The sequence below is a fragment of the Rhinolophus ferrumequinum genome, chromosome 18, assembly GCF_004115265.2.
Source record: "Rhinolophus ferrumequinum isolate MPI-CBG mRhiFer1 chromosome 18, mRhiFer1_v1.p, whole genome shotgun sequence".
NCBI classification, from domain to species: Eukaryota; Metazoa; Chordata; class Mammalia; order Chiroptera; family Rhinolophidae; genus Rhinolophus; species Rhinolophus ferrumequinum.
The window spans coordinates 39,702,766-39,730,153 of NC_046301.1; the positions used below are offsets into that span (position 1 = coordinate 39,702,766).

Here is a 27,388-nt window from a genome sequence, read left to right on the forward strand (position 1 = left end):
GAAAAAATAAACAGGATGATGTGGTCGTCACCAAGAGAGGCCAACTTTAGATGAGCACAGGCTTCCTAGACGAGGTGATCCCTGAGCTGGAAGGGGAAGGATGAGGAGCTAGCCTTGCAAAGAGCCAGGTGGAGAGCATTTCAGTCACTAGCCCTGGGGCCAGGGTGGCTGAATGCGGCAGCGCGGAGGTGATGGTGCAGATTGGGCAGGGCCCTGTGGGCTGTAGTGAAGACTGGCTTGTCCTCTGAGTAGGGTGGGAGCCATGGAGGGTTCATCATCAGAAAAGAGGTGTGAACTCAAGTGTCCACAGGTGCCCTCCTGCACTGGTGGGAACAGTGGAGGCAAGGCGCTTAATGGCAGGAGCTAGGGACCAGGGGAGGGCTGCACTGGTCCCGGTGAGTGATAAAGGGGGCTGTGAGCTGAAAATATGGGGAGAAGTGGGCAGGTTTCGGAGCTGTTTTGGAGTCGGGGCTCAGAGGAGCTAGGGTAAGGAAAAGTATATACATAAGACACTGGGTATGGGCTTTGGGGTCAAGGAGACCCGGGCTGAAATGCCTTCTAGGCCCCTTTCCTACTGGGCAACATTTAGAGACGTCGCTCAACCTCCCTGCCTCACTTAATTGATGGAGTAATAGAAGTAGGGTATGGAACGCATATAGGAAGTACTCAAAAAATGGTGGCTAGTTAAGAAAAAATTCCAGGGGCGGGGATATATAGGGTAGAAAGGCAGTTAATATGGTGGGGTAGTCATCCCACAGGGGAGTGACCCATAGCTGGCACCAGGGGGCAGCAGCGGGCCTCCAGGCAGCCGGGCTGGGCGCTGCTTTCCAAGTCCAAAGCGGCTCAACTAGACTGTGGCATCTCAGGTGCCGGGGCCAGGGAACAAAGCAAGCCTGCGACCACGTGTCCAGACCATGTGACTGAGAGGAGGGGGGCGGGAGGTGGAGAGGCCAAGGCCGCCTTCTGGAGTCTAGGCACCAGAACCTAATAAAGGGCATTTGTTCATGAGAAACCTGAGCCGCCTGCATGATGGAATTCAGGCGGAGACAGGGGCCAGCAGACAGGGCTTCCTGCCCCTCCTTCCTCTGGGGACAGTCGCCCCAGCTCTAGAATCCCAGGGCAGTCAAAGCCGGGGTTCCCCCTCCCAGCCTCCCACTGCCCCCACAAAAACTCCAGGCTCAGGCACTGTACAATAGGCACTTTATTAGTGGTTGGAATGCAGTTACACGCAGGGGTGTGTGGACAGAACGGGGGTGGGAGGTCTGACAACAGGCACAGTACAGAGACCCCAGGCAGGGATTTCTCCCTCTCAGGGATCCTGGACGGTGCTGATGAGCAAAGACATGAAATCGGGGGCCTTAGGATATGCTGCAGGGGAACCAGGAGACCAGGTCCCAAGTTCAGCAAATTTGGCAAAAGGATCTTCAAGATGAGATGCCTGGGCAGGGGGGCCTGTGTGCCTGTGGCATCTGCCCCACACCCCTTCCCCTGAAATCATCCCTTGGGTGGATTCAGTTTCTTTCCTCTCTTACAAAGAGAGCTGTGTCAGTAACTGGAGGTGGGGGAGGCGGACTTCAGCCCAGCTCTTCTAGCCGCCAGCAGGTTTCCATTAGGCGGCTGTTAGCAGTCTCCTCCCTCCAGCTCCCCCAGCGTCCCAGAATAGTCTCACTCCTCATATCCCATCAGCACGGCCTGCTGCTGCCTGGCCTGCCAGGAGACACCCCCACCTGGGCACGCACTCCCACCCGCCATGCCAGATAAACAGAAGGCACTCCTCTGTGGCCCCATCTCAGCTGTTGAGACAGACAGAAAAAAGCTAATATACGCTTTAATGCATGTCCAGCTTAAAAAAATAATAAAGAAATGCATGTGGCGACCTGTGAGCCAGTTGTTCAGCTATGGAGAAGGGGCTCAGTCCTGGCTTGAGCAGACACAAGTGAACAGAGCCTTTCGGAACTGGAGCTTACTGTGGCCACTGCTCCAGCAAACAAATGCCAGTCGTACCATGAGACAGAACAGGAAGCTTGAAACAGCCCACAGAGGTTGGGCTCCATCGTATGCCAGACACATCAAGAGCCCTCATGGGACTTCTCCCCATCCAGGCCAGTGAGGGCTGGAGTGACTCATTGTGCAGTCTTGAGGGGGCTGCCATGAAAAGTCTGACTGCCCCTTGGCGTGGGGAAGAGATGCCACAAATCCTCCACGTACCTGGAAACTGGGGTAATTGGATGATGGGGGATGGCAGTGACAGGACTTCAGGTTAGCCCAATGGGCTAGGGGTTCTGACCCGGCTGCCAAGCACCCAGAATGAGACTTTCCAGGGAGGTGGGGGAAGACAGGGCCTTTAGGACTCCACCTTCTTGTTGGTCTTGTTCAAAAGCTTCTTAAGGTTGGAAGACATGAAGTAAGGCCTCTCGGCCGAGCCATCATTCCTCTCCAGGTCCTCCACTGTGGAGAGAGACCCCAGAGCAGGTGGCATGAGGGGAGGCCACAGGCAGGGGCTTCTGGGTACACAACACGGGCAGGCAGGGCCACAGAGAAGCCCCAGAGGGTTAGGAAGCAAGACATACTGGGGCTGGAGGAGCGGACTATAGTGGGCTCGGGAACGGGACACATACACGCTCCCCACACTCCCAGGCAAGGAAGCCCCGCATGCACCCCCAGTCTACAGGGAGGAAGCAAGGAGCAGGCCTCCCTCCTTCTCTACTCCTCGACTTCCACTCGCTTCCCCTCCTCCGCACTCCCCTTCAACAGGATGTCTCTCAACTCAGGCGACATGAAGTAGGGTCGCTCCTGAGAGCCGTCATTCCTTTCCAGGTCCTCACCTGGGCTCCCCCCAGGAACCAGCAGGGGGAAAAGAGGGTGGTCAGGAAGGGAGGGGAAGAGGGAGGCAAGGAAGAACAGGGAAGCCAGCAGGCATGGAGGAGAGGAAGAGAAGAGAGAGAGAAAAAAAACACAGATGGAGAGACCAGAGTTAGTCGCAGCCACACATTGCCCCCCCAACAAAGCCGGAAACTCGGAAGCCAAGGGCCCGGGGGCAGAGCATTGTAGCTGCAGCCTGGACCAGGGGACAATAGGATGGAGCAGCTCTGAGCGCAGGAGGAAGCTGAGAGGGCATGCCAGGGCCCTAGGATGAGGAACAACTAGTCCCTGGGAAGCTGGGGGCCCCAGGCAGGTGACTACGTGGCCCCGTGGGAGAAAGACGTTCTGCCCAGAGGGGAGAAGTGAGTCAGGACCCAGCAAGGGCCAGGGTGAAGGTCACTCACAGAAGCAGAGGAACAACGTGTCCACACACATGCCGTAGACGCTGAAGAAGCCATGGGCAATCAGGTAGGAGCCGATAATCACTGTCTGGGTGATGGGACAGGAGCTGTTTCTATCCCAGCTCCTCTCAGGGCAACCCCCATCCACCCAGTCCCTCCGAGGAAAGGATCACATCATTCCTCTACTGAGAAGCCTTAGAATAACCACCTAACTCCTCACCCGGGGACAGGACCCTACCATCCACAGGACATTCCTTATTCTCTTTAACCCCAGGGACTTGGCACGTGCTGTTGCCCTGACTTGGTCTAGTGGATTTTGCCTCTTCATTTTTCTGCTTTAAGCTCAAAAATCAAGTCCTCAGGTACCACCTCCTCCAAGAAGCCTCCTCTGATGTCTAGACTGTTTTCTGCTCTCTTAGTACTGAGCACCCCTCCGCCGAGGCCTCATCTGGCTGCATTTTATGGAAGTTTAGGGCATTCCAGGTTTTGCCCCCATCCCCACTAGACTGTGTCTGTCCTGATTATTGCTGTGCCCCAGCAATTTGGTGACTCACAGAGCCTTGGTGGGTACCTGATAAAAACATTTACTAACTGAAGCGAGTGAACCTTAGAGAGATTAAATAAACTGCCCAAAGTTACACATCCTAAAGCTAGCAAAAAGAGATAAAAATGTAGGTCACAGGGCTCCAAGACCTGCACTCAGATATAATGCTTCTCAGAGTGCTGATCTAACCCCTCTACCGCCTCCCCACTTCACTCTCTCCACACCAGCCACACTGGTTTCCTCACGGCCCCTGGCATGGTCCTGCCTTAGGGACCCTGCCCATGTTCCCTCTGCCTGGATGTTGCCTACATCTCCTTCAGATCTTAGATCTCACATCGCTTCCATAGTGACGCTGCCTGGACTCCCAGACCTGTCCAAATCCTCCACCACAGGTTCCAACAGTTCCCTAATTCTGCCCTGTGGCGTGTACCAGTTTGCAATCACACATCTACCCATATCATTATTGATTAATGTCTATTTACCTCTCGACTATAAGGCCGGTAGAGGGAACCCCGTTCTCCCCCTATGTACAGTACATAGTAGGTGCTTGATAAATGGTTGTGGGCTCAATAAACAACCAATCCCCTACTTCTGACTGCCCACATCTGTCCAGTCAAAGGAGACCAGGTGAGTCCCAACACCTTCTCCCCCCGCCTCTGCCCATACCCAATGGTCCATACCAGTATAGGGACCCAGTAATAATTGAGAGGCGGTGCTGTGTCTTGCACGATCCTAATACGATGGGTGAAGAAGAAGAAAGCCAGGATTCCTGGAGAGGGGTTGGAAACCGAGATGGTTGTGAGTTCTAGCTCAAGGAAGTAGCACCCCCAAGACGCTCCACCCATCCCAGAAGAAGACATGAGGACACCACAGCACCACAGGTTGGGTGAGCAACACTCACCCACGCTACCCACAACCAGAAGTTTGCCCAACAGGAAGAGGAAGTCAGTAACTTTGTCCAGGACAGCCACTCTGCAGGGACAGGTAAAGAGCCGGTGTGAATGCTGGCTCAGGGATCAGGGGAAGAGGGAAGCGGTGCCGCGGTGTGTTTCCTGACCTGATGATGTTTCTCATGAGCAGGAAGAAGGCATTCCTGGCTGAGGTGCAGAAGTTGGTGCCATAGATGGCAATCTGGAGGGAGGTAGGGGGGAAAAAGGATCAGGCCCCCTAGGTGGGAATGAGGGCTTCTCCCAGCCAGCAGGAGTCGGTGGGTGGGTTCTGGGTCCCGGGTCCCAGGCTGACTCACCATGATGTAGGCATTCCTGTTGAGGAATTTGATGAACTTCTCCAAACACCAGAAGCAGCATTTGAGACAGGTCATAAGGAACTTGGCAAACTTGTTGTCCGCAGCTGGGAGAGAATGGAGGGACACAGAGATGAGGGGATATCCCCCTCCTCTTTATGTGTACTTGCTGCACAGTCCAGAACTCCCAGAGTCCACCTTCTCAAAGAGACAGGAAGAGGAGACATTCTGATCCAGGACCCAGGACATCATGCCCTCAATGAGGGACCCACTCTTGAAGCCTGTCAGCCCAGCCTCCAAGACAGGAACCAATCACAACCCACATTGCTGCTCTGGCCCCGCCTCCCATGCAGAAGACAATCTTTGCAATCCTTGGCCCCAACCTATAGTACAACCAATCCCAGCCCCACAGCCCCTCCCTTATAAAAAAGAAAGCAGTCTTAGCCCCACCCTCCTCTGTGCAAACAAATCCCATCCCAACCCTCTTTTCAGGAGAAGATGGGAACCAATCAATCACCCAAGCTCTTAAGTTCCCCCCTCCTCTCCGTCGTCAGAAACCAATCACTGTCCCACCATGTTAGCCCCCCCAGTCCTAATCTGCCCCTGAGCCACGACTCTCCAATTTAAGGCCAAAGCCAACAGCGTGTGCACCTCACCTTTTAGGCGCTGATCCAAGTACTCCAGCATCACTCGGATGATCTGTACAATGGCCAGAATGAGGGCACCAAAGGCCAGGGAGCCTGTGTGGTACCTGTGGGCCAAGGACATGGTCAGTGACTGGGCCAGGCCTCCCTCATTCCATCTCGCCCTCATCCCCAGCCCACTGGGGTCCCACCTGAGTGCCCGGCTGAAGGCAGAGAAGAGCGGGAAGGCAGGCAGGTCATCTGGCTTGTGCAGGGCCCAGTAGTAGGAGGCGAAGGCCCCAGCTAAGGTGACCTGGCCCAGAGCCAGCACGAAGTTGGCCAGCCAGAAGAACATGAAGGCATTGAAGATCTGCAGGCCCAGCAGGGCCTGGTGGTAACCTGACTCACCCCCATAGAAGGCGAACTGGCAGTGGGCACCAGGACACAGGCGGGATTCATTGGAGGAGGGGAAGGTCTGTGGGAGGGACAGAGCCCAGTCACAACCCAGGAACCTGAGGTTCGGAGTGGGCTCTGGGCGTCAGGCCTGGGTCAGCTACAACATGGGGTGGGTCAGGAGTCACGGGGATCAGAGTTAAGGGGTTGGGGGCTCAGGATTGCAGCTTGTAAAAGGGGTTCTAGAAGCAAGGCTAGGGATCGTGGACTTAATGAGTGTCAGTGAAGCAGGATAGGCTATTTTGGGGATCAGGGTGGGGTCACATGTCAGTGGAATGACCATGTGGACAGGACAGGAGTGGCAGAGATCAGTATGTGGACCACAGGTGTAAGGTTAGGGGTTTGTGGAAAGCAAGGAAGGGGCTCTAGAAGCAAGAACTGGCCATCACTGAGTTAAGAGAGGGGTGTAGGGCAGAAAATAAGGTCAAGGGGGAAAAAGGCAGGTGGTCCAGCACTCAGGGATGGGACAACTGCCAAGTTGGATCTCTTCCCCTCCCTGCCCCCCATATCCAGCACAGGACAGACAGCGGGCCCCAAATGTTTATTGAATGGTCCCCAAATAGGGATGAAAGGTTTCCGATCCTCTATGGGCTGCTGGGGAAATAGCCACCCCCCATCTCTGGACACCCACCTCAGGGTTGCAGGTTTTCCCAACAACTGGGCAGGTGTTGACATCACCAAAAATCTTATAAATGGCTTCGTTGGAAGTGGACAGGAAGCTGGAGGCTCGTTAAGGAACCCGAGGTCAGAGATTAGGGACTCCCGGGACTTGTGAGAAAGGACCCTTTCCCCCACCAGGTTTTGGCCCTGCCCCCAAGCTGCAGGTCACTTTTAGGCAAGTTTGGTCCTTAGCCATCCCCGGGGTTGGGGGTCGGGGTCTGATGGTGGATACACAGCAGTGCTGGCCCAATAGGCGATGCAAAGGCACAGCAAGAAGAAGGTGACCAGTGGATATAGCATGGAGCACATCACGTATCCCACAGCCCTGGGGAGGAACAGACACAGGCATCAGGGCTTGAGCAGCCCTGGGACCAACCCAGCCAGACCCCTGGCACCCACCTACTGGCTTCTTTGATGAGTGCAATGGCAATGAGAATTCTCTTCCGTAGAAAGATGAGCAGCAAGATGATAATAACCTCGAGGATGGTCAGAATTATCACTGCAGGGGGCAGGGGGTGTCTGAGTCTGCCAGCTGCCTGGGCTCCCCATTCCCTCCCAGGCCTCACTGGCGACAGGACTGGGGGTTTGGGACTCACTGAAGGCCAGCCAGGTCTGCTGCAAGTGCAGGTACACTCGGAGGTCTGTCTGAAAGCCGAGGTCCATCAGGGAGATGTCGGAGCCAGCCTTCCCACGCAGTCGGGAGTACTCCACGTAGCAGTGAAATATTCCTGCACAGGGGAATCACCAGGCTGTGACTGACCTCAGCCTCCCAACTGCTTCCCCAATGTTGCACAGCAGGTACAACCACCCCGATTTAACAGAAGCAAAAACGGTGGCTGAGAGAGGCGACCATTACTTGCTCGTGCCTCAGGGCCTTTGTACTTGCTATCCCCATGGCCTGGTATCTTCTCTCCCTGACTAGGTCTTTCACATCCTCCAGTCTCTGCTGAAAAGTCACCTTCTCAAGAGCTCTTCCAGAAACCTTCCTCTTTTTAGAATCTAAACCTCTCACACTCCAACTTCTTATCTCTCTTCTAGCTTTAGAGTCCGAGAGGGTTTTCTGGTTTGTTTCTTGTCTACCTTCCCCACGCTCGGAATATAAGCTCTAGAGGAGCAATGATTTGTCCTGTTTCATACATTGCTATAAGCCTAGGACCTAGAAAACTACCCAGGACACAGTAGACACTCAATACATGTTTGATGGCCAAGTGGCCTGAGGCTTTCTCCTGACCCCCTTGCCACCTTGTAACAATCATTTCATGGGTAGGGAGGGAGGACATGGATTGGTTAATATCCAGCGGGGTAGCATGAGGGATTTTTAGCATTCCCCTTAGCTCTTTATAGAAAAACTTATAAAATACAGATAAAATTAAAAGAGCCTAGTCACCTACGAGTAAAATGCCAGCACCCAGCTAGAAACCACTATTAACATGAATATTTTAATGTCTGTGTCCTCAGATTGGGTTGCATATCAGGCATCTTTCCCCTTGTAAAGTTTAAATGAATAATCAGAATATAAAGCACTGGGTTTTGAGCTTGGCCTCTGGGTTCCAGAGGCCTCACCTCTCCAAGGCCCTCCCCCATCTCCTCCTCACACTATCTTCTTTTCATTAAGCCTCCTAACTAGTAAATACTAATTATCCCCATTTTATAGAAGAAGAAATTGAGGCACAAGGAGTCACTTGCCCAAGGTCACAGAGCAAGGAATTGGCAGAAACAGCATCTGAACCCCAGCTTTCTGGTGCCAGAGCACGCATCTTTAGCTGCTGTGCTAAGTAGTCTCCTTGGGAATGCCTTTGGTGTTGATAAAATACTGATCCACACCCTAGTCTGGAAGACTATCGTTTAACCCACCCCCCCCCAGCAATGAGCACTGAGACTGTTTCCCAGTGTCTGCTGTCATAAACAACACTGAAACGAATATCTTCACGAATCTTATAAAAGATACAGGTTGTCTGATGGCTTAGGAGAAGATGCTTGATGAGCCACTGCCAGGTCAAAGGGCATGGGCATTTTGCAGACTGTGGTAGGGGTAGGGCGCAGGGAGGGGGAGACGCACCATAGCCCAGCACCAGAATCACCATGACAATCATCACCCAGACCATAATGCCAGCCAGGAAGCGGAGCAGCACGATGAACAGGAGACTCATCACCATGGCGATGACCAGGCCTCTGGGAGATAAAATGGGGGCATGAGCAGGCCCCACCCTCTCACCCGCCTCAGACTGCCTAGCCCGGGGAAGGCCACCGTCTCTCACTACTTACATGATAATCCAGTACCAGGAGACTGTGTAATCTTCAAATATCCGCATGGCCAGCTGCCGCGCCTCCAGGACCCCGTTGGCCTTCCTAGGGTGAGGTGGACAAAGGGAGTGTCCCCTCCCTCATCGGGCCAGGCCCAGGGGATGCCTTGTCCCACCCAGGAAAGCGCAACCAGTACAGTGGGCCACAGTCCTCACTTGGCGCCTTCCACCAGCTCTGTGATGTTTTTCCGAGTACCGTGCCCATCCTCATAGGTCGTCTCATTGCCCACCATGAGGACCCCCTTGTGGGCGTGGATGGCTGGGAAGCATCGCCGGGCCACTGCATGGAGCAGGGGGTGGGACAGCAGTCAAGTGGAATCCCTTAAATCTCCCCAACACCCCACCCAAGCTCACAGGACCCCAGACTCACAGGGTGTGCTGGGAGTGAGGACAGCAGGGCAGTCGCCATCCCGAAGCACCTCAGCCACACTCTGCCGAGAGAGGGGTGGTTAATTCTCCAGGTCGGCACTCTCTACCTGGCCCTGCCTGGGATCTCCTCACCTTGTCTTTCGGGAAGCCAGGCACGCAGAACTGCTTGTAATACTCAAAGTCCTGGGATTTGTAAGCATTCAGGTAGGTGAGGTATCGGTCGGGGCACTTCTCCACGCAGATCTTGAGGGGGGGGGGGCAGGAGACAGGGTTAAGTGGGTGTCCCCACTCAGAGCAGAAGTTCCATCTCCGATTCAACGGGGAAAAAGAAAACTCTGGGAGAGAAGCCATCACTACAGAGGGAAAAGGACCTGGTGATGGAAATTGGGGACAGAGAGGGGGGACAGGAAGGGGACAAGTTACCTGGGGGGTAGGACACTGAAATTCCAGCAGGACCAGGGGGCTGGCACACTTCACAATGTTGAAATAAAATAGGTAAGGTTTGTTCCTGGGGTTGGGGAGAGGAGATGGAAATTGTCAAGCCATCTCAACCACCCCATATAAAATATCTGAATGAAAACAATAATATCAATAATCACAGCAGTAGCAACTCCATGTCAGGTGCTATTCTAAGCTCTGCACACCTATAGGTTCATCTAACCATCACAATAGCCCAATGAGGGTGGGACTGTTATGATACCCATTTTAGAGATGGGGGAAATGGGGCCCAGAGAGGTTGAGACACTTGCCCTAGCTCACACAGCAAGGGAGTGATGCAGCCCTCACTTTTACAGGTGAGATAAAAGAACTTCCTCTTTTACCTCATCTGTTCATGGCCACCTGATATCAGATCCAATACTGTCTCCTCTCTGTCTCTCCCCTAAAACGTGGGCCGCCACAGGACAAGACTCTTAATATCTCATTTAATATTGTATCCCCAAGGCCTAGAAAAGTGGCTGGGGATGGTGGGAGTTTTATCAACACTTGCTGACTGGAGTAATGGACCTAGAACCTTTTCCCCAGAGCTCACAAAGCCCACTCCTCCCCAGACCCACCAGGGCCCAAGGAGGCAGACTTACGCATTTTTCGTGCCCTTCTGCCCACAGAACTCGCCTCGGCTATCAGTAGGGTAGATTACCTTTCGAGGGTCCCCATGGGTCCAAGCTGTAGAGAGATCCAGGGACACTGAGGTGCTGTTACTCCTCAGCACCAGCCCCACTCCTGCCCAGAGGCTGTGGCTTGCCCTCCCACACTGGAACTCCGAGGCCTGTCTACGCACCTATGATCCCTACAGCCACGTAACCCACGATGGCCAGGAGGAGGAACACACAGCAAATGATGTCTGTGCAGCCCCTGGGGAACAAGGGACAGTGTCAGTCAGGGTGGGAGCCTTAGTGCCCTGCATATCATGGACCCATTGTATCCTGCACACATACTCACATCCATGTGTTATTTGGACACATGTCCCTGAGAGGTGCGAATGCTGTACCAAAGTGTACATGCATTTTAAATTTTAATACCTAATGATACACTGTCCTCAAAGAAGTTTGCAGCAATGTCCAGCTCTCTTTTGATTCAGAGTGCCCATTTCCCCACATCTTTACCAGCATTAAATAGTTTTTAAAAATTGAAGCTATTTTTATAAGATTAAATATGAACACAATAAAAATTAAAACCACATGGGAATGTGTACAATAAAGAAATAAGTCTTCCTTTCACATATACCTGCCCATAAGTAACCTCTGCTAAGGATTTCTTGTGTCCTTTGGGCTATTTATTAGGTACAAATGTTTAAAAATTTTTTTTTTGTTAACTCAAGTGTGACATGATACAGCCACTGTTCTGTGTCTTGCTTTTTTTGCTTAATATATTTAGGAATCCATATCGTTACTTAGGACTCTTGTATGTATTAACAGCTGTGTAATATGACAACCTAAGGATCCACTGTAACTTAGCTAACTAGTTCCAAAAGACAGACATTCAGATGGTTGGGATTTTTGCTATTTTCCAAAAGACAGCTATTTCATACATTTTTGTCCGTGTGTGCAAGGTTTATGGAGAATTTTCTTCCTAGAATTTTAATCTTTAGAACAAAAAGTTGCCATTTGAAAACTTCATGTTTCCAAATTTCCTCCAAAAAACTGCAACAATTAGTTTCAAAGCAGAGCATATGTATTTAAATCTTTGCTAATCTGTGATGGGAAATTCTATTTGGCTCTTTTAAATTGCATTCCTTTACTTTCCAGTAAGTTTGAGCATTTTTCCATAACTTCATTGTCTACCAATTTCTTGTTTTAGAAATTATGTTTTCTAGTCTTTTGCCTGAATTAAAACCCACACGTGCGCGTGCACACACACACAAAACATTTGTAAGGACTCTTTGTATATTAAAGAAATTAGTCCTTTTATCGTCAAATCGCAAATGTTTATCACCAGTTTGTTGGAGAACAGAAGGGGGGGTGTGAAGAAAAAGGGGGGAGCAGTATTACCAGGCACACCCCACACATACACAGAAACCTAAAGCCCTTACCTGTTGTAAATGGGTCCTTTGAAGGTGGGATCATACTTCTGTGGAGTTCCTGGAAAACAGCAAGATTGAGCTGGGTGAACCAAGGGGCTGGGAGGCCACCCTCTCCCAGATGCCCCGAGGGGTATCCTTGGTCCCAGAAGTGAGTTTCAGAAACCCTGCGGATTTTCTGCCTCACTCATCCTCCAGGCGAGCACATCCAAGCCCAGCAGAGCAAGTCAGGGATGGGGTAGAAGTTGCTAATTGGATTCATCAGCTGGAGGCCACCCACTGCGGAGGGGGCTGGAATGGGGGGCCTCCTGGGAGCCAGGCGGAGAGAAAAGGGTCCAAAGTGGTATCCCCACAGGAGGGGGATTCGAGGGCAGGCCCTTTGGGTGAGGGGTGCTGGCAGGTGATGGTGGGGGTACTACAGACAGAGAGAGATCCACATTTCTGCTGCCCCCTCCCAACGGCGAGGCCCGGGTGCGGGAGGACTACCTACCGTGCTTTCCGTAGTAATGCTGTCGCTCGCCCCCCATCCCTGCGGGAGCCCAGTCCCAGCGGCAGCCCGCCTGTTCCCGCGCCCCCTCGGCCCTGAAGTCTGGCTGAGCGGGCGTCCCAAGGGAGGGACCGAAGGACCAACTGGCGGCGGCTCCTCCCAGCAAAGAGCCGGGCGGGGCGGCCCAAACCGGTCTGACCGGCCCCAGCCGAGCGGCTGCCTGGGGTAGGCCGGGATAGAGGGAGGTGGGAGGAGAAGCCGGGTGGGGCGGCAGCTGCGCCCGCCACTCACTCGTGGGCCGAATTTAGCCCTGCCCGCCCCCTGCCCACCCGCACCGGGGAACCCTGTGACTTCACTCTGGGGCCTGGGCCTGCCTCCCCACCCACCAGGCCACACAGCCTAGCACACCTCTCAACCCTGAAAGGGTGCCTAACCCCCCCCATCCAGATATGGAAACTGAGGCCCAGGGAGGTCAGTTGGCTGGTGGCTGACCCCAAACACCCATTTGTAGAGTATTTGAGCTGAAAATTCTCAAACCAGTGAATGTATTTTATTTAGGGCTGCATTTTTTAAAAAATTAAATGCCAACAGTTAAACACTGGGAGAGTCTATATAAAAACCACATGGCCAATCTCTTGAAAACCAACAAACTGGGGCTAGGAACCCCCACACCACATCCCTGCATGGCACTGCCTTAGGTGGTCCCTTTGTAGATCCCAAGGCTACACGCCCCGAGCTTATCATCCCTGCACACTCTCATAATGTGAGAATGGATCCTGAAGCCATTGTTTTGTAGAACAAGTATTTATTGAGCACCTACAGGGAGCAGGCCCACAGCTGGAGTGGCAAATCAGACTCAGTCGTGTGGGTCTGTCCTTGTGGAGCCGACATCCTACTGGGTGGCCCTGGGCACAAATGCTCCTTCTGCCCCATTGAGCTAGAGGACACTTAGGCCGGGATCTTGCCTTCCCTGAGCCTCAGTTTCCTCAACTGTGAAATGGGGCTAAAGTATAAAACCAACACTTGTCAAAGACCAGGCATGGGATGACAGAAGGTACACAGTTGGCATGGAGTTTACAGTTGAAATGGATGTATTCCAACTGTATGGTCAGTTTAGGAGTGTTCAACTGATGTAGGAGTATACAGTAGGTATGGGGGTACCTCCAGTATGGGGCATAGTCAGTGTGGCATTATACAGTCAGTGTAGTCATATGGCTGACATGGTGGTAGATAATTGCCGTGGGGATGTTTAATCAGTGTGGGGCATACAGTAGGGGTGGAGGTATACAGCTGGTGGGAGGTATACAATCAGCATGGAGTTGTACAGGTGTAGGGATGTGCAGTTGGCAGAGGGTGCACTTCAGTTGGCTGTACCCCCCATGCCAACCATCCACCCCCATGTAAACTATATACTCCCTCAATATGACTGCATCTCCCAAAAGCCACTGGAGCCAGTTGTATACAGTACAGTCAACTATATACTGTCGACATGAGGGTATAGTCAACAGGAATACACATTCAGTGTGGGGCATACAGTTAGCATGGGATTATACAGTGAGGTCATATACAATTGGTGCTTAATAATTACAGCTGCTGCCTCAGAGTCAGGCAACACACCCCACCTCCACCCCACTCTGATCACTAATTCAGTTCATCTCTAGAGAAAGGCCACCTCCCCACAGTGGCCTCCAGCTGTAGAGGCCACACCTGACCCCTGGCCCACAGACTTCAGCAAACAGGCCAGGCTCCAGGCTCCAAGCTATGCCCTTGAGTGACCAAGCCTCCTAAAGAAATCCTGCGGTTTCCAAAGTCCCTGCCTTTTCCCTGACAGCTGAAAGGCCAGCTAGTCCCACCCCACCCATTCTGAGCAGTGCCCAGGCCGAAGCTTCTTTTTCCAGATACACTAGGTCCCTTGAGGACATTCCTGCAGACTCAGGACTTCAACCACTGTCTCCATCCTCCGTCCTCATGATTCCCAAATGTCGCTCCCCAGGGCCTGCCCCCCCCCCCCCCGCCCCAGCTGCACGCCCCTGTGACACCTACCTCCCAGTGCCCCACTGGGAGGTCCTCATGGGGGACCTTATGGGCGTCTCACACTCAGCATGCCACAGCTGAGCCCCTCCCTGATCATCCGCCAACCTGCCTCGACTCAGAAATGGCAGCTCCGTCATTCATCCAGAATGCTCAGGCCAGAAACCCGGGACTCTGCTTAACATCAGTTCTGACTTCAGCATCTACCAAGAATCCAACCATTTCTCACCCCCTCCTTGGCCCCCACCCTTGTCTCCCAGCTCCCACCCTTACCCCACACTGTCTGTTCCTCCCACTGCGGCCAGAGGCGTCTTTATATACCTGAGTCGGCTCGTCCCTCCTCTGCCCAGAAGCCCCATGGCTGCCACCTCATTCAGAGAAGCCCAACTCACCATGGCCCACAAGGCCCTGCCATCTCTGCCCTGGCCCTTCACTGCTGTCACCTTCTCCCTCTTACCCCTTTGCTCATTCCATTCCAGCCTCACTGGCCTCCTGGTTATACCACAAACTCACCAGGCAGGGTCTCACCTCAGGACCTTTGCACTTGTTCCCTCCACCTAGAAAGCTCTTCCCCAAGATGTCCATGTGGCTCCACCTCCTTTAGGACTCCGCTCAAACAGCACCTCCTCAGAGAGGCCTTCTCTGACTATTCTATCTAAAACAGCACCCTTTCCCCTCCATCCTATATCATCACCTTATTTTGTTTTGTTTCTTATCACCATCTGACCCGTCATACATTTACACGTTGATCGCGGTCTGCTCCCATGCCAGAGTAGGAATTTATATCTGGTTGGGTTTTTTTTTGGCTTTGTTTCCAGTGCCTGGCATAGAACAGGCACTCAAGAAGTGTTTGTTGAATGAGTAACCACAATGTATAATTCATGTTTGTATAGTTGACCCCTGAGCAACACAGGTTTGAACTATGCTGGTCCACTTATACATGGATATTTTTCAATAAATGCGTAAATGTATTTTCTCTTCCTTATGATTTTCTTAGTAACATTTTTTTCTCTCGCTTACTTTATTGAAGAATTTAGTATATAATGCATATAACATTCAAAATATGTGTCAATTGACTGCTTATTATCGGTAATGCTTCTGGTCAACAGTAGGACATTAAGTTTGGGAGAGTCAAAAGTTATACAGATTTTTGACTGCACAGGGGGTCGGCACCCCTAATCCCCACATGGTAAACTGCATAGCTAAGACTGAAAATGAAAATGTAGCTTCGAGTTTTCCAGGTGTGCATATTTTAAAACTTAATTTGTGAATTTTATACATAAAATAATTTAATACATGGCAAATGTGAAATTTCCAGTTGGCAGGAAACGGATAAACCAGTCAGTAGGCTTGACTGTTCATTTGGAAGAAAATAAAGGCACACAGAGCCAAACAATTCCACATAGATTAGTCATGCAAATATATAAAAACTCAAATGATTACAAATATGAAGGGAAAACACAGGAGCATATTTCTACCATCTAAAAGGAGGTGAGACCGGTAAGGCAGGAGGATGAGATAAGGGAGCACTGAAAATTTCTTGTGTCAGCTGAATGGCAGAATGGGAGCAATCACATAATGGCTGGTGCTAACAGAGGAGGACCTTTTGGACACGGACTCCCTTCTTTTCACCACACTGGAGGTCCTATCATCAACCCATTTTATAGCAGAGGAAACCAAGGCTCATGGAGGGGAAGCAGCTTGCCCAGTCATCTAGCAACAAGTGGTCACGAGTGGGAGCCACTGAGGGTGTTTGAGTAGGAGCATGACAAGGCCAGGCTGGGGAAGGGAAGACACTTGGGGAAGTCTCAGACAGCTCTCAGGGAAATTGGTGGCTGCCTATGGGTCAGCTGAGCCATGACCTTGCTGTGTGAACTTGAGTTATCTCTCTGTAAGATGGAACTAAAGATGCAGAGGGGCACCTGGCATAGGTGTGGCTCGGGCCTGGCCTGATGGGCACTTAGGAAATACAAGAGGGGACACTGGTACTGTCATCCAATGGCTTCCACTAGTTCTCATGAACATTAGTAGGTGGAGATAGAGGGAGGGGTGAGGCAAATACTGATGGTTTCTGATGAGCCTGATCCAATCCCTGCACAATGGGAACCTGCTGAATCTTTGCAACCATGCTGCAAGGTAATAAGAAAAGTACGAATGCCTCCATTTACTGACCTATTTGCCATGTGCCAGGCACGCTTCTAAAATGTTACACAGTTGAACTCAGTTCATCCTTAGAGCAACTTTGTGAGGTTGAGCCTATCATTATACCCCCATTTGACAGATGAGGAAACTGAGGCCCAGAGAGAAATAACATGCAGATAGCCACAAAGATGGTGAACATAAAGCCAGGCCACCAATTTCTGACTCAGTGTCTGTATGAGTTTCTTGTGGCTGCTGTAACAAATTTATCATCTTCAGGTTCCAGAGGTCGGATGTCCAAAGTGCATCTCACTGGGCTAAAATGAAAATCAAGGTGTTGGCGGGGCTGCATTCCTTCTGTACATTCTCTTTCCTCTTTCCTGTACATTTCTTCCTCTCCCGCTTCTAAAAGCAGCCCTCTTTCCTTGGCTCATGGCCTCTTCCTCCATCTTCCAAACCGACATTCCCATCAAGCCCACATCTGCTTCCATTGTCAGTGCCCCCTTCTCTGACTCTCCCCAGCCTCCCTCTTTTCTTGAGAAGGACCATTGTCCTTGGCCTACTTGGATAATCCAGGATAGTCTCTACACCTCAAAATCCTTAATTTAATCTCTTCTGCAAATTCCCTTTTGCCATGTAAAGCGACATAGTCACAAATTCCAGGAATTCGGATGTGGACATCTTTGAGGAAGACCATTATTCTTTCTATCACAGTGTTTTTACCATCTAGGCTAGGGGTCGACAAACTGTCACCAGAAGGGCAAATCTACCCGCCACTTGTTTTCATATGACCCAGAGCCACAAAGGGTCTTTACATTTTTAAATGGCTGAAAAACATCAAAAGAAGAAGACTATTTTGTCATATGAAAATTATGTGAAATTCAAATATCAGTGGCCATCAATCAAGTTTTCATGGCACACAGCCATACTTGTTTTCCTACTGTCTGGCTGCTTTCACACTATAATGGCAGACTTGAGTAGCAGTGATAGAGACTGTACGTAGCCTGCAAAGCTGAAAATTTTTATTCTCTGGCCTTTTATGGAATTTGCCGCCTCCTGATCTCTAGGCCATGAACCAACATTTGCTGAATCCACGTCTGTGCCAGTATGTTTCATGTGCTCTCCTTGTAACAACCAGAAATGGTAAGGCATGTCATTCATTCCCCTGCAATATGGGTGGGGAAACCAATAAGCCCTTTTCCACCCCAGGCTGCCGTTATCCTATCTGGAGAATGGGACTAATACTTGCATTTGCTTTGTAGGTGTTGCCAGAACTTGATACTCAAAAAGCACTTAGCACAGGTCTGGGGTACAAGGCTTCAACAAACCCTAACCAGGAGTGTGGTTCCATTTGACAGAGGGGGCAAACTGAGACAGCTTGCTCAGACCACATAGCTGATGAGGGACAAAGCTGTGACTCAAACCAAGGCCCTCTGGCTCCAATCCAGGCATTTCCTTTGGCAGATACTGGAAGAGGCAGAGCTAAAGATATGACAATGGTGGGAAAGGACATGTGGAAAAGTTGGGCCATTAGGCCTGGCTGAGAGCAGGGGTGGGGTGGGGAGGTGGCCGTTGGGTTCTGGCTTGGCTGGGCACGACAGCCAGCTCACCCAACGCAGCGGGCGTAGGCGATAAGGGAATTAACACAGGCTACCTAGTCACAATGCTGGTGCCAGGACATCAAGTGCCACCCAGCCCACGTAGCTTCTACAGAATGGCCAAGTCTCCAAGGCCTGCAGCAGCTCAAGACCTGGCCACACAGCCAGCCTGGCTTGAGCCTCCCCTACCTCCTTCCCAGAAGTATGTGCCTGAGGAATGGGCTTCCCAGCTGCCCAGGTGAGTCCCTTTGACAAAAGGTTTGGGGACAGCATCTGAGTGGGAAAGCTGGAAGCAATTCTACTGGTCATAATGCTAAGAACAAAAGATAGAGTACCTACTGTGTGCCAGGCACCAACCAGACATTTATTTCTGGAAACTCATGTCATCCTCACAAGGTTCTGAGGGCAAATGGCACAATATAGAAACTGAGGCACAGAAATGCTTCATGACTTGCCTAAAATCATACAGCCAGCAGGAGGTAGGATTTGAACTCTGCTCCTGACACCATGCTCTTGAACTCTATGCTCAATGAATAACTGATTAACTGCGTATTTACCATGGACCAAGCTCTGAGCTAAGTATTGTACCTACATCAGTTCACTGAACCCTTGAGGCCGGCCCCAGAGGGAGCCAACACTGTTGTTAACCCCATTTTATTAATAAAGAAACTGATGTTCGGGTATATGAAAGGCATAGATATGAAAGGTTCAGGGATATGAAACATAAAGATAACACAGCACTAGGAAGAATGGAGCTGGCACTGGAACTGAGCCAATGCTGGCTTCCAAAACCTGGCTGAGAGTCAAAATTCTATGGTTAGCTTTTTTGTAGATGTGTTCATTTATTTAGCATCTTGGTACCTGGTGATTCATGTCCCTCAACTAGTGCTATCGCCTCTGTCCTGGTCTCCTGGTTTCTGCCATTGTAATCCCTAGAGGCCCGGAGCACATGTGAACACCTAAGCCAACCAGGTCCCTGCTCTCCTCACAACTCTCAATAGCTCCCATCATTCTCAGAATAAAACCCAAAGTCCTACCCATGACGCACAAGGCTCTTTATAGCTCCACAAGTGCAGTGCCTGCTGTGTCTCCAGCATCTAGAACAGAATCTGGTACATGGTGCCTGTACAATGTTTGCTGAAGGAAGTTATAAATGAACTTGTTTATATTAAGTAACCTATATGCTTATCAAGATTAACAAAAACAAAAAACAAACACCTTATACCACAGCAAGAAGTCAGACGAAGAGAAATCACTCTTCCTCTCACCCCTGGCCTGGAGCCCTTACTTCCTCTCCCTGGAGGCAGTTCCTCACTGATTTCCCTTTCTCCTTCCAGACACTGTCTACAGTTCACATACATAAGCAGATTTGTAGCTATTTATTCCCCAGTTTTGTCATACATATTTTTCCCACTTTGCTACTTCACAGACTAGCATAATGGCACATTGTTTCCCATTGGAGAGGTTAGACCTACTTCATCTTTTTACAAGGCAGCATAGTATCCTACTCTGGGAACAGTATGGTTTTTCATTAAACCACCCCCAAAAGCTTTAAAAGGATACAAATGCCACACACACATACACACACAATTAGTACAGTAAGCTCTGGAGACTTCTTGGTTGTTACCTCTAGGATGAGGACAGCTGGCTGAGGGTTTGTAATGGATTCTTTCAGATGGGAGACTAAAATCCTGTGTGCAGTTGAGGGCTTATTTTTAATCTTCAGCCCCCACACGGAGAATATATTAATTTTGTTTATATAAGAGTTTAAAAATCCTATTTAAAAATAACCCTCCCTTTGAGGATTTCTGGGGCAAGGGCATGAGAGAACTTTCTGGGGTGGTGGGAGGGCTCTTACCAGAAATCTGCAAATTTGTTGTTGTTGTTGTTGTTGAGGGCCAAATATTAAAGATTTTAAGCTTTGTGGTTCACATATTATCTCTATTTATATGCTTTTTTTAAAAAAACAACCATTTACTGACATAAGAGCTATTTTTCGTCCACTGGCTTTACAAAAACAGGCCACAGCCCAACAATGTGAATGTATTTAACACTACTGAATTATATACTTAAAGACAATTAACATGGTAAATTTTGTGTTATGTATTTTACCACAAAAATAAAATAATAATAATACTGACAGGCCCTCCTTGGGCATGAGGGGTTCCTGGGGTGCAAGTAATATTTTTCTCCTGAGCTAGGTGCTGGTTACATGGGTGTGAAAACTCCTGGAGCCTCGTAAATTTAGGACCTGTATCTTTTATGTATGAATTTTCTGCTTCAATAAAATGTTTAAAATATTCCCGTTTATTGGTTAAAGATAAGATGGTCCACCCACAAATGCACTATTTGATGCAGCTGTCAAAAATGATTAAGGGGCCGCCCAGGTGGACCGCCATGCTCCTAACACCAAGGTCACTGGTTCGATTCCCACATGGGCCAATGAGCTGCGCCCTCTACAGCTAAGATTGTGAACAACAGCTCTCCCTGGAGCTGGGCTGCCATGAGCACCAGAGGTTGGTATGGGCTGCTGTGTGCTGCAGCGGAATGGGCTACCATGCGCTGCCATGAGGAGCCAGCAGCCAGCGAGAGCTGTGGTGAGCTGCCGTGAGGGAGCTGCTGTGAGCGGCCCGCCGATGACAGGGGGAGCACAAAGCTCATAATACCAGCATGGGCCAGGGAGCTGTGTCCTACACAACTAGACTGAGAAACAACAGCTTGAACCGGAGTGGGGGGGGGGCGGATGATTAAGGAAGCTTTACAGGAACTGGCATGGGAGATCATCTCCAACATATATTAAGGGAAAAAAAAAAGCAACATGTGGAACAAACACCTTTCATTCAACAAATATTTGTTGAGCAGACACTGTGAATACACCTTTAAACCAAAAGGCATGCATTCCTGCCTCATGAAGCTAGCACACTAGGGATTTGCCGAGTTTTGTTAAATAAATAAGTAAATAAAACAGCCATGAAATAAGGAATATGTACACACTTGCATGCAAAGGTCTAAGACCTGGATTCCATTTGGAAGAAAACACAAGATGTTGTAATACTGATGGACGCCAGGAAGGGAGTGTGGTGCTGGGAGAGGAAACAAGGCGACTTTTCAGGATAAAGCAATAAAGTCTTTTGTATCTTTTGTATTTTGAAGCATGTGAATGTATTATATATTATCTCTTTGTTTTAAAGTTGTAATTAAGAAGTAAATACCCTCTCCTAACATTTTTTTTTTTAATCAGATGCCAGAACCCCATTGTTGGCTGAGTTGGACTCTCGTGAATTGGGCCATGGAATCAGTGTTTTTAAACGAGTACCATTACTTTTTTCCAGGCTCCCCCCATCACAGTGTATTGTTTTGGGTTCTAGAATCTTATTCCATGCTGCTCGTGCCAAGGGTGGGCTGGGAAGGAAGGCTATGCTCATCGCTGACCCCGTCACTCTTGGAGCCGCTGCCTTCCTGTAGACATAATGTCTGCTGAGAAGGGAGCTTCCTGCCCTGCCCAGGCCAGGCGCATTCTATGTCCTGACAAGGCTGCTTCTCTATCAGCTCACAGAAAATCTATGTCCCCACTATCACCAGCCCCAGAGGCTTCTTGAGCACCTGGAGCTTGCCAGAAATTGGGCAAAATGCTTCCCATCACACCCTGCCCTACACATGAGGATACAGAGTTTCAGAAAGGTCACCAGCATGCTTAGGGCCACACCGCTCGTAAGTATTAGAGCCAGGATTTGAGCCTATGTCTGCCATATGTTACCCGTAAATTCACGGAAGACATTGGGGTAAAAGGGAAAGATATGGGAGCCACTCTTGCACACTGTTCCTAAAGGAAAGGGCCTCATTATCTGGTAGGGTCTTCATGGGGCAGCCCAAGGGGCCCAGGTTTTTGGTTCTGATGAGAATGAACTATTTATAAGCTAAGCAAGACCTTCACCCACTTTGAAGAGACAAGCCCTATGGCCTCCCCTGGGGGAGGTGAGGGCCTGGCTGCAAAATTCAGCTACAGCATTCACTGGAGGCTCCTCTGAGCCTTATAGAAATGATTAAGCAACTGTATGGTTTGTTTCCTGTTCCCCCTGCCTGAAACACACTTCTCCCAAATTTTCCCACAGCCATCGGCTCAACCTCCAGCCTTTCATCACCTAAAATAACACCAGATGATTTCCCCCACATATATGGTATCCCGTTCTTTGCTTCACAGCACTAACAACCTACAATTACATATCTATTCCCTTGTCTCTGAGGTCAAGGATTCTGCTTTGTTCACTGCTGTGTTCGCAGTGTCTAGACCCTACCTGTGAGATGCTCAATAAATACTTGTTGATGAAATGTGCTCCCAGTGCCCAGCACAAGGTGTGCTGAGCATAGAGGTCCCCTGTCTCGGGTGTGAGCCAGGCAGGGCCTGGGGTTTGCTCAGGCCTATCCATGGCTGGCTCCCTTTGGCTAAATTCAAGGCTGAATGAATCACATCATTGTCCACTCTGTCCTCCATCCTCACCCCAGTCCAGCCTCATGGAGACCAAAGAAAGATCCCTCAGGTGCTGCCCACAGGCAGGCAGGGCCTGACCTGGACCGCATGCTGAAATTTCTAGACCAGAGACAGCTGGCGACACCCAAGGGATGCACAGCATGAGCAGTCACAGGGTCTGGGGCTTGAGCCAAAACCAAGAACAGGGGGGCCCCTCAGGAGACTGGTATGTAGCTTCAAGCAAGGAGGGCAGTGGCTGGGCAACAGCCAGGTCCCCAGCCTCTGGGCAGGGAGGCTCGCAGCCTCCTCTAACAGTCTCTGTCAGCAGCCTTCTGAGGCCACAGTTCTCTGTGGGGGAGGAAGGGAGGCACAGCTCTAGTAGGTTTTTCTTTATTTTTGAGCGGTTTCCGGCCCCTTCCCCAAAGCCACGCAATCTCACAGTTTCCAGGAAGTTCCTGTCACTCAAGAAGGGGTCGCAGGGCCCCTTTGCCCTAGGGCAGTGTCTCCTAGGGCCCGTGCCCAGCTCATCCGTGGGGACCCAAAATGGAGAAGGAAACTGAGGGCCGTACCCCTCCCCCCGCCGTGAGAAACAGGGAAAATAACGCACAGGAGGGTGTGGTTGGAGAGGGGCCTCATCCTGGCCCCACTCCCTGGGCCCCGACGAGAAGGCCGCCCTGAAAGGTTCGCAGGAGGGGGGTCCCAGTCGCCTGGATCCCGCAAAATGGCAGCAGGCACCCCCAACCGCTTGTACAGGGTGAGGAAAGTTTCCTAATTGTTTCCGGCTTTCTACCTGCCTCCTCACCGGAGGTGCTCTGGAGACCTGACGGGCTCCTACCCGTGCATTCAGTCTGCCCAGTCTTGCCTCAGTTTCCCCAACTGGCCGAAACCCCAGGACAACGACTTCCAAGGAGATGTGAGTAGGAGGAAGAAATGGACTAAAAGGACTGGAAGAGAAGAGGGGTTGGAGGAGTTTGGGGCCCTGTTCCTTTTCGGAGCCCCGGTCGCCGCGCATCCCCTCCCCCACCTGGCATCTGAGCCGCCCAGATAACGGACCTCCCCGGGAGGAGCATGCGCCATGCATCCCAACCCATCAGCCCGAGGGAGAGCAGAGGCTCCAGGTAGAGGACCCGGGGCGATCTAGCGGGAAAACAGGAGGTGGGCTCGGCGCAGAGAGTGATGCAGGCCCGGGAATCATGCGGGCCCCAACTACAACGCGGGTGTTTAAGATATCAGACATCCCCCTTCCCCAAGGTCTCCCCAACAGCAGAGGCGACCGCGGGCCAGAGGCAGCTCCTACCGTAGGCTCCGTCCTTCCGCTCGTCCTCCATGGCCAAGGCAGGCGGGGAGGGGAGTCCGAGCCAGCGCGACCCCAGCCCGGGAGGGCGGGAGGCTCGGCCCGCTGCAGCGCCCCGCCCCGGGCCGGGCCCCGCCCTCCTGGCCTGCTCTGCGCGTCCTCTCCAATGGGAGCCCCACGAGGGCTGGGGCGGAGCCCGGGGCGGGGGCAGGCTGCGGAGGGGGTGGGGCCTCAACCTTTGTTTCCCAAATAGGCTCAGGCAAGACCCTCTTGATGTGTTTGGTGCAAAAGGAGCAGTTGTCTTTCATTCATCGATCCACCCATTCATTCGTCAAATAGATATTGAGCGCTTGCTGACTGTATGCCAGTGAACAGGCTAAATGATGCCATGTTTCATTCATCACATTGGCAAGAATTTGAGTTTGGTTAACATCAAGCCGGGTGAGCAGATGCTGTGGGTCAGAATGTTATCTGGCAGAAGGATTAAATAAAGTCCAAATGGTGTCCATCCTGTGCGATTCCTCTTTGCCATCGCAGGCATGTGTGCATTGGAAGTCCATGCCAAAGGGTGTGACCTGCAGCTTTGAAAGTTACTGTGAAAAATGAGGAAGACATACATGTCCACCAACAGAGGAATGCATAAACACTATGGTAGGGTCACAGGAGGGGCTACTATGCAACAGATAAAACAAATGAAGTCATCAGCGAAATGCAAATTAAAACTCAATGGAATACCGCTGTTTGCCTCTTTGTGCGGCCCAGCCTGTACATCTCTCAGTCTGCTGGCACCATGAAGATCTGGACTTGGGAGCACGGCTTTGACCACCCATGGGAAACTGTTACAACAGCTGCAATGCAGAAATCCCAAACCCTTTGAATCCAAGTGTGATTGAAGTTGATGTATTGGACAGATATATAGATCCTTCTGCAAAGTTGCACAGTCATAGACTTAGCACAGAGTGGGAACTGCCTTCCATTCTTGTTTTATTGTTGTTGTTTTTTAAAGATTTTATTAGGGAAGGGGAACGGGATTTTATTGGGGAACAGTGTGTACTTCCAGGACTTTTTCCAAGTCAAGCTGTTATCCTTTCAATCTTAGTTGTGGAGGGTGCTACTCAGCTCCAGGTCTAGTTGCCGTTGTTAGTTGCAGAGGGCGCAGCCCACCATCCCTTGGGGGAGTTGAACCGGCAACCTTGTGGTTGAGAGCCCACTGGCCCATGTGGGAATCGAACCAACAGCCTTCAGCATTAGAAGAACGGAGCTCCAACCGCCTGAGCCACCGCCTGAGCCACCGGGTGGTCCCTGCCTTCCATTGTTAAATCTCTTATTGTGTAGCAAGAACCAAAACATGTGCAAGAATATTCTGTAGTTGATCCTGTGGAGGAAACAATGGAACTTAAAATCCACTAGTATTTCATTTACAAATATGGTTTCAGTAGATAAGAGACTTATAAACAAACCACATCCTCAGGACCCAGAAAAAAACTTGAAGAAGCCATAGTCATTGTGAAAGGAGTCAGTCTCAGTAGTTATCTCGAAGGACTGATGGCAAGTACGATATCTTCAAATGCTAATAAGGGCTGAAAAGCAATGAAATGAGTAACATAAATTAAATGCTGACACTGAAGAATTGATGGCTTCGGCAAGAGGGGGCATAAGGACACCGATGGCAGCAGCAGCATTTGTAGAGAAACGATGATGAAAGTTGGTATACAACACCCAGTACCCCAGGTCTTTACTAGCTGGCAATATATTTATTTGTTATTTAAAAAATACAACTACAATTTAGGTAGAATATTTTTTAATGAGCTGAAGAAAGGCTATGTGACTTTTGATCAAAACAAAGAGGTGCAGGGTTTCTAAATAAAAAGGATCATCCGAAATTTAAAAAAAAAACTCAATGAAATACCACTACACACTCTCCAGAATAGCTAAAACTAAAAAGAAAGACAGTACCAAGTGTTGTCAAGGATCTAGGGCAAATGGGACTCTCCTCCACTGCTGGTGGGAATGTAAGATGACACAACCATTTGCAAGAAGGTCTGGGAGTGTCTTATAAAGTCAAATGGGCACCTACCATATGACCCAGCCATTGTACTCCTAGGTATTTACCCCAGAAAAATAAAACTGCTTAAAAAAAAAGAAAGAAAAGAAAAACCCACAAAGACATGTAGACAAATGTTCATAGCAGCTTTATTCATAACGGCCAAAAATTGAAAGCAACCCAAATGTCCATCAATGGGTGAGTGGTTCAAACTGGTCCATCTAACCATAATAAGGAATTAACTATTGGTAAGTGCAACAGTATGAATGAATAAAAAATAAATAAATAAGCTTTATGCCCAGTGAAAAAGGCCAGACACCTTTGTGTGAAGTTCTAGAACAGGAATAACTAATTACTTTATGATACCAGAACATGATTAGCGGTTGCCTTTGCAGGAGGTAGTGACAGGCAGGGCCACGGGGTGGCTTCTAGGGGACTGGAAACAATATTGTGGTTACACAGATGGGTTCAGTTTGTGAGTTACTTGACTTTCTTATATGCTACATTTTAAAAATGGAAAATTTTAAAATAATTTAAGAAAGAAGGAAGTGGCTCTGCAGGTTATAACAAGAATTGATGTTTGTAGGGAGCTTATTCAGCATTAGGGGAGGAATTAAGTGCTTTATATTAAATCTTTATATCCATTTTCCAGTTGGGGAAAGGGACACAGAGAGGTTAGGCAACTTATTAAGTGCTTTTCATTAAATGCTTGCAACCATTTTCTAGCTGCGGAAAATGGCACAAGGAGGTTAATTTACCCACAGTCACAGTTGGTCGGCGTGGGGCTATACATGTCTTAGAGCCTGACTTCACAACCCACACGTGGTCCCTCAAGCACAACCCTGACAGTGTAGCCCAGCTGGGCTTCTAGGTCCTACTGGTGAGTAAAAATAGCAAGTGGTGTTTAGTGTTTAGTCATGTATGGTGAGAGAAAGAGAGAGAGAGAGAGAGAGAGAGAGAGAGAGAGAGAGAGAGAGAGAGAGAGAGAACATCACACACACAGGCGCGCACACACACACACACCTTCATGAAACTAAAGAGAAAAAGATCCGAACACTCCAGTGGTTGTTAGAGGGAGCAGGATGGAGTGGGGCCAGCAAAGGGGACAAGATTTTCTGATCTGTGTTCTCTCTCTCCCTTTTTTAATCGCAGGGACTATTTATTTGTTTCTCGGGTAATTAAAACCCTATTTCAAAAAAAATAGATTTAAACAAGCCAGTCACAAAAGGACAAATACTGTATGAATCCACTTACAGGAGGTTCCTAGAGGAGTCAAATCCATAGAGACAGGAGGAAGAGGATGGTGGTGCGCGGGGTTTGGGGAGGGGAGGGGAGTGAGTGTTTAATGGAC

At 50.1% G+C, this 27,388-nt stretch overlaps 1 protein-coding gene and 1 pseudogene across 6 annotated transcripts; one reads left to right on the forward strand and one right to left on the reverse strand.

Moving 5' to 3' along the window:
* Positions 1-1,185: 1,185 nt before the first annotated feature.
* SLC44A2 (solute carrier family 44 member 2) lies at positions 1,186-24,137 on the reverse strand. 6 transcript variants are annotated; one of them, XM_033133968.1, is made up of 22 exons: positions 23,997-24,137; positions 11,989-12,037; positions 10,738-10,811; positions 10,538-10,622; positions 9,882-9,966; positions 9,591-9,701; positions 9,460-9,520; positions 9,246-9,369; positions 9,052-9,135; positions 8,846-8,958; positions 7,383-7,514; positions 7,186-7,285; positions 7,019-7,111; positions 6,758-6,845; positions 5,886-6,148; positions 5,707-5,801; positions 5,054-5,157; positions 4,865-4,938; positions 4,709-4,779; positions 4,488-4,576; positions 3,267-3,351; positions 1,186-2,825 (listed from the first exon to the last, which is right to left on the reverse strand). In XM_033133968.1, exons 1-22 carry the CDS (start codon positions 24,025-24,027, stop codon positions 2,704-2,706), a joined length of 2,133 nt encoding a protein of 710 aa, XP_032989859.1. In that variant the 5' UTR covers positions 24,028-24,137; the 3' UTR covers positions 1,186-2,703. The 6 variants fall into 6 exon arrangements, with proteins under 6 accessions (XP_032989859.1, XP_032989861.1, XP_032989860.1 ...); XM_033133970.1 differs by having other exon boundaries at positions 1,186-2,448; positions 23,997-24,136; XM_033133969.1 differs by lacking the exon at positions 23,997-24,137 and adding an exon at positions 12,467-12,649 and having other exon boundaries at positions 1,186-2,448.
* LOC117037687 (PRELI domain containing protein 3B-like) lies at positions 23,330-27,248 on the forward strand (annotated as a pseudogene).
* Positions 27,249-27,388: the final 140 nt, after the last annotated feature.